The sequence below is a fragment of the Neophocaena asiaeorientalis genome, unplaced genomic scaffold (genome assembly GCF_003031525.2).
Source record: "Neophocaena asiaeorientalis asiaeorientalis breed wild unplaced genomic scaffold, Neophocaena_asiaeorientalis_V1.1 scaffold338, whole genome shotgun sequence".
Classification (NCBI taxonomy): domain Eukaryota; kingdom Metazoa; phylum Chordata; class Mammalia; order Artiodactyla; family Phocoenidae; genus Neophocaena; species Neophocaena asiaeorientalis.
Window position 1 is genome coordinate 43,986 of NW_020175405.1, and position 11,338 is coordinate 55,323.

At 37.6% G+C, this 11,338-nt stretch overlaps 1 protein-coding gene across 2 annotated transcripts in view; it reads right to left on the minus strand.

Moving 5' to 3' along the window:
- Window positions 1-4,813: 4,813 nt before the first annotated feature.
- Window positions 4,814-11,338, minus strand: part of ATM (ATM serine/threonine kinase) — a 137,287-nt gene continuing 130,762 nt past the window's right edge. For both annotated transcript variants that reach the window (XM_024766966.1, XM_024766965.1), the window contains exons 62-63: window positions 7,781-7,917; window positions 4,814-7,674 (exon numbers count right to left, since the gene is read on the minus strand). In XM_024766966.1, the coding sequence (XP_024622734.1) occupies window positions 7,491-7,674; window positions 7,781-7,917 (321 nt within the window). In that variant the 3' untranslated portion in view covers window positions 4,814-7,490. The remainder of the gene's footprint in view (window positions 7,675-7,780; window positions 7,918-11,338) is intronic.

An 11,338-nucleotide genomic window follows, 5' to 3' on the forward strand; every position in this document is an offset into this window, starting at 1 on the left:
TCATATACCATGAAGTGGGATTTATTCAAGGGATGCAATGATAATTCAACACCCACAAATCAATGAAATACACCACATTAACAAATTGAAGGATAAAAATCACATGATCATCTCAATAGATGCAGAAAAGAACTTTTGACAAAGCTCAACATCCATTTATGATAAAAACCCTCAACATAGTGGAATAGAGGGAACATACTTCAACATAATAAAGGCCATATACAACAAACCTACAGCCAACATAATACTCAATGGTGAAAAGCTGAAAGTGTTCCCTCTAAGATCAGGAACAAGACAAGGATGCTCAATCTCACCATTTTTATTCAACATAGTATTGGAAGTCCTAGCCATAGCAATCACATGAGAAAAAGGAATAAAAGGAATCCAAATTGGAAAGGAAAAGTAAAACTGTCACTGTTTGCATATGACATGATACTAGACATAAAAATTCCTAAAGATGCCACCAAAAACCTATGAGAATTAATAAAGGAATTCAGTTAAGTTGCAGGACACAAGATTAATATGCAAAAATCTCAGAAACAAACTCTCAGAAAGAAAAATTAAGGAAACAATTCCATTTACAACTGCATCAACAAGAATAAATTATCTAGGAAAAAAATCTAAACAAGGAGGTAAAAGACCTGTACTCAGAAAACTATACGACATTAACGAAAGAAACTGAGATGACACAAACAAATAGAAAGATATACTGTGCTTGTAGATTGGGAGAATTGATATTATTAAAATAACCATACTACCACAGGCAATCTACAGATTCAATGCAATCCCTATCAAAATATCAATGGCATTTTTCACAGAACCCAAACAAATAATTCTATAAATTGTATGGAAACACACATGATCCAGAATAGCCAAAGCAATTTTGGGAAAGAAGAACAAAGCTGGAGGTATCATGCTTGCTGACTGCAAACAATACTGCAAAGCTATAGTAATCAAAACAGTATGGTACTGGCATAAAAATAGGCTGATCAATGGAAGAGAATAGAGAGATCAGAAATAAACCCACACACTTATGGTCAATTAATCTACAACAAAGGATGCAAAAATACACAATGGGAAAAGGTAGCCTCTTCAATAAATGGTGTTGAGAAAACTGGACAGCTACATGCAAAACAATCAAACTGGACTACTTTTCTATACCATATACAAAAGTAAATTCAAACTGGATTAAGAACTGAAGTCATAAAACTCCAAGAAGGAAACAAAGGCAGTATGGTCTTTGACACTGATGTTAGCATTATTTTTTTGGATCTGTCTCCTCAGGCAAGGGAAACCAAAGCAAAAATAAACTAATGGGATTACATTAAACTAGCTTTTGCACAGTGAAGAAAGGTATCAACAAAATGAAAAGGCAGTCTACTGAATAGAAGACATTTGCAAAGGATAGATCCAAAATATATGCAACTAAATGTCAAAAAACCCCAACAACCCAATTAAAATATAGAGGTCCTGAATAGATATTTTTTCCAAAGAAGACATACAGATGGCCAACAGACACATGAAAAGATACTCAACATCACCAATCATCAAGGAAATGCATATCAAAAACACAACGAGATATCACCTTACACCTGTCAGAATGGCCATTGTTAAAAAGACAACAAATAACGAGTGTTGATGAGGACGTGAGGAAAAGGGAACCCTGGTGCACTGTTTTAAATTGGTGCAGCCACTATGAAAAATAGTTAGGGAGGGTTCTCAAAAAATTAAAAATAGAACTGACAGATGACCCAGCAATTTCACTTCTGGGTATTTACCTCCTCAAAAAAAAAAAAAAAAACACTAATTTAAAAAGATATATGCACCCCAATGTTCATAGCAGCATTGTTTACAATAGCCAAGATATGAAAGCAACCTGTCAGTCAATAGATGAATGGATAAAAACGATGTGGTATATATATACAATCGAATATTACTCAGCCTTTAAAAAAAAAGGATGAAATATTACCACTTGCAGTGACATAGATGAACCTAGAGGGTAAAGTAAGTATAGTTAAGTGAAATAATTCAGACAGAGAAAGACATGACATAGATGAACCTAGAGGGTAAAGTAAGTATAGTTAAGTGAAATAATTCAGACAGAGAAAGACAAATATCATATGATCTCACTTACATGTGGATTCTAAAAAACAAGACAAACAAAACAAAATGAAAGCAGACACAGATGCAGAGAACAAACAGAGGTTGTTGTCAGAGGGGAGAAGGTGCAGGGGGCAAATGGGTGAAGGGGAGCAAGAGGTACAAACCTCCAGTTATAAAATAAATAAGACTGGGGAATATAACATACAGCACAAGGAATATGGTCAATAATAGTGTAATAACTTTGTACAGGGACAGTTAGCTACTAGACTTATCAAGGTGATTTCATAATGTATGCAAATGTCAAATCACCACGGAGTATACCTGAAACCAACATAATATTATACATCAACTATATTTCAATTAAAAAAATAAAGTAGGGCTTCCCTGGTGGCTCAGTGGTTGAGAGTCCCCCTGCCGATGCAGGGGACATGGGCTCGTGCCCCGGTCTGGGAAGATCCCACATGCTGCGGAGTGGCTGGGCCTGTGAACCATGGCCGCTGAGCCTGGACGTCCGGAGCCTGTGCTCCGCAACGGGAGAGGCCACAACAGTGAGAGGCCCATGTACCGCAAAAAAATAGAGTAAAAAAAACCCCACCAAATCTGCAACCAGCTGAGTGATTACCATTTTCTCTCTTAAAATTCTTCCAACTCTTTACAGTCAGGGATATTTTTTAAAAATTGCTTAAGCAATAAGAAATACTAAGTATTTACAAAGAATTATAAGTCTATAGTGAATATTTAAATACTAGGGAACATTTGGGGGTGGTTTTCAAATAACCTAACATTAAGTAAGGCGGAACAAGGTTTTCAAAATTGTTAACTGAAGGACATTTCCCCCATAAAACTCGTTATTTCTTGCAATACCACTCATTGGATTTGTATAAAGTACACAATGTTTTTTCTTGCAGGAATGACCCTTCCACATGCATTAAGATGGCTACTATTAAAAAAATGAAACAGAAAATAACAGGTGTCAGTGAGGATGTGGAAAAATCAGAACCTTTGTGCACTGTTTGTGGGAATGTAAAACACTGTAGCCACTATGGAAAACAGCATGGTGTTTCCGTCAAAAAATTCAAAATAGGGGCTTCCCTGGTGGCGCAGTGGTTGAGAGTCCGCCTGCCAATGCAGGGGACATGGGTTCGTGCTCCGGTCTGGGAAGATCCCACATGCTGTGGAGCGGCTAGGCCCGTGAGCCATGGCCGCTGAGCCTGCGCGTCCAGAGCCTGTGCTCCGCAATGGGAGAGGCCACAACAGTGAGAAGCCCGCGTACTGCAAAAAAAAAAAAAAAAACCAACATCAAAATAGAATTACCATATGATCCAGTGATTCCACTTCTGGGTACATACCCAAAAGAATTAAAAACAGAGTCCTTCAGGACATATCTGTTCACCCATGCTCAATAGCAGCATTATTCATAATAGCTAAAAGGGGAAAGCAACCCAAGTGTTTAAAAACAGATAAATAGATAAACAAAAATGTGGTCTATACATACCATGGAATATTATTCCATCTTTAAAAAGAAGGAAATTCTGATATACAGCAACTGGGATGAACCTTATTAAGGACATTACATTAGTGAAATAAGCCAGTCACAAAAAGACAAATGCTTATAGTAGGAAGCTACAGCAGTCAAATTCAGAGAGACAGAAAATAGAATAGTGGTTGCCAAGGGCTCGGTGGAGGGGAGAATGGAGAGTTGTGGAATGGGTACAGAACTTCAGTTTTGCAAGGTGAAAAGAGTGCTGGAGATTGGCTGTACTACAGTGTGAATGTACTTATATCACTACTGAACTGTACACTTAAAAATGGTCAAGATGGTAAATTTTACGTTATGTGTATTTTACCAAAATTTAAAAAAATAGCAAATCACGTTAACAGTAGACCAGCTATGAATACACACTTATAGCAAGGCAAGATCTACAAGTCAAATCATGACCATTTCTCTCCTGGTTTGGAAATGTGTACTGATCTTAAACTTCAACACTATATGTCCATGTTTCATGCTCTCACAATGTCTTCAGACATTGCCAAATGAGTGGGGAAGCAAAATTACCCCCTGAGAACCACTGCTTTAGAATCATACATTGTACATTAGTGTAAAAGTATATATTTTTACATATTGTTGTACATTAAAAAAATTATGCATGTTGTACATTATGGGCAAAGTAAGGGATTTTTCAGGGAATAATTTTCATTAGATTTTCACCTTACTCACCAAATTCTGAACCTAATCTCTGTGAAAACTTTGTACTGCATTTAAGCAAAATTCACTTTTTCAGAAACTGGACAAAAAAGCCTGAAAAAAAAAAAAAAAAAGCCTGAAACTCTAAAGACTGAAGTTACTGATTTTTTAAAAAACAAAAATATGTGGAATGCAAACTTCAAATTTAGAATATTAGGATCTTTGTCATTTCCAGTATATATTTTTTAGACTCTAGAAATGTCGACCAGATCACTCTCTAGGCACCCCCAAAAAAGAACATTCATTTGGCTTTTTGTCACAGGGTAATCAAGAAAAACTACTAGATTATTTAGAGTGAGATGAACCATACTGGTCTGGTCCTGTGTAGCAGGCTTCTCAGTTCACACTGCATTGTAAGTTGCTGTATACCCAGCACCATGCTTGGCGCACAGAACACTCAAATATTTAAATAAAATGAATGAGTCTTAGCATACATTTTCTTTAAGATTTATTTTAAAACAGGTAACAGTGTAATAAAGAAATACATTCAATAGTACTAAAAAAAATCTACATGAAATATATAATTTCATTAAGGTACAACCAAAATATTTGAAGTGGCACATATCTCCATATTTCAAGCCAGTACACTAGCTTTCTATGTATTTAAACACTAGCCTACTTTAATCTTTAAGAAGATCAAAGGTTTTCCTCTTTGCTTTAGGCCATATTTAAATTTTTAGCATTTCTAAGTGCATATATTTTAAGTATATACTATCATGGCCATGGATTTATTTACCTACTAATTAGGTGGTATGATCAGCACAGAGAATAGTGGAACAAATAGTATCTCTCTTAATCTGAACACAACTGTTCAAACAGTCTGTAATTTATCTGCTTTTCTAGTAGCTTCTCTCCTTGGTTTCCACTGACCTTATGAGCAACTGACTGGTGAAGCCTAGATTCTTTTCACTTGAAAGATTTCCAAGTTAGAGATTGCCCATATTAAACTTGTACCTTCAACTTATTATATTTTGCCCTTGGACAAGTTATTTTATTTTTCCAAATTTCACTTTCCCCAGCTGTAAACTGGAATAACATCACTAATCTTGCAAAAGACACTGCATATAATGTATGTCAGGTACTCAGCATACAACAAATATTTTATCATAAATATTTTAAAAACCTAAACATTCCTCATTTGTTCCCAGTAGATTTCTATCTTATTCATTTCCAGACATTGTTCCATCTTGTCATAATCTTTAGATCTGAATAGGACAGGAGCTTTACAGCACACCATTCAATGCTGAAGAGTAGATTAATGATGTTATTCAAAGCTCTTTGAATAACATACATCAACTAGCAAGAATTAGCTACAAATTCACTTACCTATACTATCATCTAGCTGATAATTTCTTATTCCACCCATGAAGATTTCAAGGCTTTCTTAAATAAAGACATTCTAAGTTTGCTACATTCCCTTGATTCACTTTGGTAATAAAAATAGGTTTCCTATTCATTCATCCTATTCATTCATCAAGGTTCAATCACCCATTTCTTAATCTCTGCAGCTGAGATGAACAGTTTCCTAAGGATGGAGGAAGGATTATATTCACCAATAGACAAGTCAATAGTTTTATTTGTTTATCTAATGACACTATGGGGACAGAAGAGTTCCATTTCTAGCTATATATCAAACTTGATACCTAAACCCTTTTCTTCCAACAATACACACAGAAATGCTAGGTAAGGTATAAGAAGTTGTAAGAAAGGGGAAATCCTTATGGCCAAAAATTTTCAGTTTCAGAAGGAAACTAAAAACCAGAGAGGTAGATGTGTGAGCTGATATTCTAGCTATCCTGGCAAACTTGCCAATCTCATTAACCTATGAATTTCAGCTCTAACATTTGTAAGAGGACTTTAAAAAGGCAGTGGGTAGTAATTAAATGCACCTCCCCTCATGTCCATAAGGTTGGGACACATTCAGGCTTACACTCTCAGTGAAAGGGGAGTCATCGGTAAAACATTCTGCTGACTAGCACAGGGAGATAATGTGGAAGAATGTCTGTCTTGGCCTGGGAGTCTTCTCTCAGTAAATTTATAGTACTCTTCAGGTCAGGAAACCCTGAAGCCAAGAAATTAAAGAAAGAGTGGTCCTCTGTCAGTGATAGCCCTGGAACTATGACATAACCAGACATAAAACTTTTCTGGAAGGAATTATTCTTAACCCAGGTCACTCAAGATCCCCATGAGAAGGTTCTGCTGAAAATAAGCTCACCTTCTAAAGTCACAAAATACATGGATAAACAGCTCACCAATTACAAAAACCAACATATACAAACAAGAGAAACTTAAAGTTAAAAAAAAAAACCCCAACTAGACATCATGAAACAAATAATAGGCAAATCTTAAGAATGATACATACCTAGAAATGGAAAACAACTTTTGAAAGGAGAAACCCAATGAATAGTTTAAAAAGATTACATAGAGACAAGAGAATTCATGAACTAGAAGACAGATATGAAGGCATCATAGAAAGATAAAGTACTGGAAACACAGAGGGCTTAAAAGATAAAGAGAACAGAATGAGAAGGTCTAATATACATTTCTAAAAAACAGTAACTGTGTCTGTGAAATCTGTTCTCCATATCATAACACCTTCATTACTGAGTAACATTGAGTGATCTTACTACTGAAAATCCAAACATATTTACCATGGTATACAGATGGTTACAATTTTAAATTTATTTTCTTCCTTTTATATATTAATATTTTATCATTCATATAGAATATCCGGGAAACAAGTTTTAATTAAAGCTATATCAAAACTAGCAGTATATTTATTTGTTCTAACTCCTACTAAAGAAAAATCTGCCAGCGCTGCTGCTATACTCATGCTGCTTGCATTTTCAGCTAAAGCAAAAGTCAGTGATTCTACTGAAAATGATACAAGTATGCACTTGAGAAGAAAAAATAAACATTTACCTTAGAAGTAGAGCATGACTGACTGTTTATTTCTAAAGTGTGAGAAAACTGTTCCTTGAGACTATCAAAGTATCTTTAGGTAAATTAAACGTTTTTTAAAAAACACATTAGTTTACTTAGTTCAATATTAATACCTATTTGAAGTATGTGGGTGGGTTAAAAATGAAGGCCAAAATACAATTTCTAAAGGCTGAATTCAAAGGCAATCACATGCTTAATATCACACCCAAGCTTTCCAGCCTGGGAAAAGTCGGCTGAGATTTTTGGGGTCCATGGCCTGTTGTATGAGCAAATTCACCTGTCCACCAACACTGAGCACGGTTCCTTCCTCCACTCCTTTTAGTTTCTCTTGCAGTCTCATCAAGACACGTTCAGCTACTTTGTTGAAACTGTGGTCAATATCACTAATGAAAAAAACACAAAGGTTAATGAGGTGGAACAGTTTAAAGGGCCTTGGGAATAGGAGAATCTGAACAAGTGACAACAGATCCTTCCCCAAAAACTGCTCACCTGAGATTTCGTTTGCATTCCTGGTCATCTGCATTTGGAGTGGAGTGGAGCTCACTTTCATCCTCTGGCCTCTGCTGTAAATACAGAGCTTTCAAAGGATTCATTGTCCAGTCAAAGAGAGGATCATACAGGAGGACCTAGATAGAGAGGACATATGTATTAGAAGAACAATGTGTATTTTGATGATGTATTTAGAAACAGTAGGACCAGTATTATAAAAATAATACAGGCCAGTCACATGGTAGTTGACTGGGATGGAGGGGCAAACTTATCACATGTGCTTCATGTTTCCTTGTGGAGGAAACTATACTAACATGATGTTCTGGGATTTTTCTCCCATCTGCATTCATTCTTTCTCCATTTTGGGGGCTGTGACATCCTTTGACCCATGTTTCCTGATTGGGTGAAACTAATCAATTAAAAGCAGACAAGCACTAGTTCCTCTTTCCTTCTCCCTCTCCTCTTGATCAGTTCTTTGGTAAGAACATTTGCCAAAGCAGAGAACTGCAGGCCCCAACTCTCCCTCAGGTGAGCTGTACCAAGGGATATATTAGACTGTGGGAGCTGGACAGCAGTAGCAAGCCTATTTGGACCTTACTCCTAAGCCATATTCTCCAACAGTTGTATCAGTAATAAACATGACATTTTGATCTCTATGGCTTCTTAAGGCTCTTTCTTTTCCACTCAATTAGTTCCAAATTTGGGTGGAGAAAAAAAGGTATAATTTATTGAAAACTCCTCAAAACCCAAGGTCTAGTGCTATGGTTGGCATCTTGAAATCTACATATGGAGTAGAATTTGAATACTAAAATAACTGGCATGGCCAGAGCAAGTGATTCTAAGTCTTAATTTTAGTAAGTGAGGTCACAGGGATTTTTTTTTTTTTTTTTGCGGTACGCGGGCCTCTCACTGCCGTGGCCCCTCACGCTACAGAGCACAGGCTCCGGACACACAGGCTCAGCGGCCCTGACCCACGGGCCCAGCCGCTCCGCGGCACGCGGGACCCTCCCGGACCGGGGCACAAACCCGTGTCCCCTGCATCGGCAGGCGGACTCCCAACCACTGCGCCACCAGGGAAGCCCGGTCACAGGGATTTTTGACCTCGGCAATACAGAACAGCTAACTGCCCCTGGTGTTTATAAGCACATAATTTTTTAAAAATAGGCCTCAGCAAATGCTTACCATACAAGTCTTAATAATAAGTGAAGACTCAACTCCAGGCGTGCCTGATTTTGCAGGATATTCCAGCATTACAAAGTTGGAATACTTTCTTGCTGCTGCCTTTTTTGTGTTTCTAGGTAGGTCTGCAGTCTGACACTATAAAATGCCCTTAGCATTACACGTTTAATTCCAGGACAAATACTAGATCAGCAGTACCAAAAACTGGTCATCTGTTTATGCTGTTCTGAGCATCCTCCAGGATGATTAAAAAATACAGAGGGACTGACTCTGAATATATGTGGTTTGTCCATAAATTTAAGGGTTTCTATGGGACTTCAAATTGGCACTGACATGGGTTTAGACTTCAGGGATCCAAACCAGTTTCACTCCCCAAAGGGACATATATTTTATTAACCAACTAATGAAAAGAAATGGGGGTCTCTATTATAAACAGACTATATGGTCTTCTTTGGTTGAAACAGAGAAACAACACAATTGAATTATCTCAAACCCAAGGGCTTGTATTAGGAATCATATTTGCAAATTCTGGAATCAAGGAGGAACTGGAGTAATTAAAAAAATATACTTTAGCTTTATTATCAGAACAGGAATGGTTGAACAAAAAACAAGAAAGGAATACAGATTAAGTTAAAGCAGGGTTTCTCAATCTTGGCACTACTGACATTTTTTAGCTGGATATTTCTTTGGTGTGAGGGCTGTGTGTATAGGATGTTTTGTGGCATCTCTTGTCTCTACCCACTAGATGTGAATAGTACCTTCACATCTCCCCCAGCCCCAATTATGACAATCAAAAATGTCTCCAGACATTGCCAACTGTCCTTTAGAGAGCAAAACTGCACTTGGCTAAGAACTATTGAGTTAAAAGAAGAGATTACCTTAGCAGAATGGATAAAATCTTAGAAGACAGGATGGTCTATTATGAAAAAGAAAATGAGATCTTGAAGGCCAGTAGAGACAAATGTATTGAGAAGGAAAGGGAAATGCAGCCAAGTCACAGTGTTCTTAAAGAGGGTTAGGAAGCGAGAAGTTTTAATTGTTATTATATCAGAAACAGTGACTGTGGCTCAATGAAATCTAACAGAGCAAACGTAATGACTACAAAAAAGGAGACTGAAATGACATTCCAGAGGATTGGGATCCAACAAAACTCCTGAGAAGTACCCTGCTAAAGCTGAAGGCACAAAATCCACAGTGAGGTCAGCTGGGAAGGTTGGGACAACCGCACTAAATTATTTCAGGAAATTCAGACAGATTTACAGAGGGAAGATTAGGCAAATCAGTGTAAAACACACAAAGCTTATAAAAGCTTATAAGTGACACCATTATTGCAGGTGGAGATGCAGTGGCCTGAAACTCCCCAACAGTTTCCATCTTACTCAGTAAAGTCTAAAATCCTCACAATAAGGTAGAAACCCCTAAATAATCTGCCCACTATGACCTCTCTAACTTTATCTCCTACCACTCTTTAAAGAATGAGGCTCACGAGCAATTTGGCATTCAACTAATAAAACTTCTGAAGCCTTGAACGAACTACCCTCTTCTAACAAGTGTTAACTCAGGACATCGGTACTGAAGGAACCCCCACATCTACCCAGACACAAAAATCCTTTTGACTGAGACTGAACAGAGTAAAATACTGGGGAATACATTAAACTTCTTTGGATCTTAAATTAATTTGAAAAGTCTGGATTTTTTGGTCTTAAATGCAAAAAAGCAAGATAATTTGATTTTAGACCTTGATTTCTGCATTACTGAGGCATCCATGTTATCATTTATTCTTGCTGCAGCACCAATGGCAAACAAATGACAATATGTATATGGGAAAAAGGGAAAGCTTTTCCAGCCTTGGGAACAGCACAGCCTTAGAGTTAACTTTATCAACACACTATTGGGACCCATTTTAACTCTCTTTGTACCAAAAATCCATATCGCCACCAGCAGTCCAAAGGGGCTATAAAGAGGACTTTGGTTCATAAAGGCAGCAGACACAGGACCACCCTAATAGACTATAAATTTCACCCTCCTTGGGATATAGTTCCACCCTTGTTGATCACAGGCTTAATGGTTAATGCCAATGAAGCTTTTAAAAAATACAAATGTTCTTGCCTCATTCCTAGAAGTTTAGTTCAAATTTGGTCAACATCAATGTTGTTTAAAAGCAATACAGGTCGGGCTTCCCTGGTGGCGCAGTGGTTGAGAGTCCGCCTGCCGATGCAGGGGACACGGGTTCGTGCCCTGGTCCGGGAGGACCCCAAATGCCGCAGAGCAGCTGGGCCCGTGATCCATGGCTGCTGAGCCTGCGCGTCCGGAGCCTGTGCTCTGCAAGGGGAGGGGCCACGGCAGTGAGAGGCCCACGTACCACAAAAAAAAAAAAAA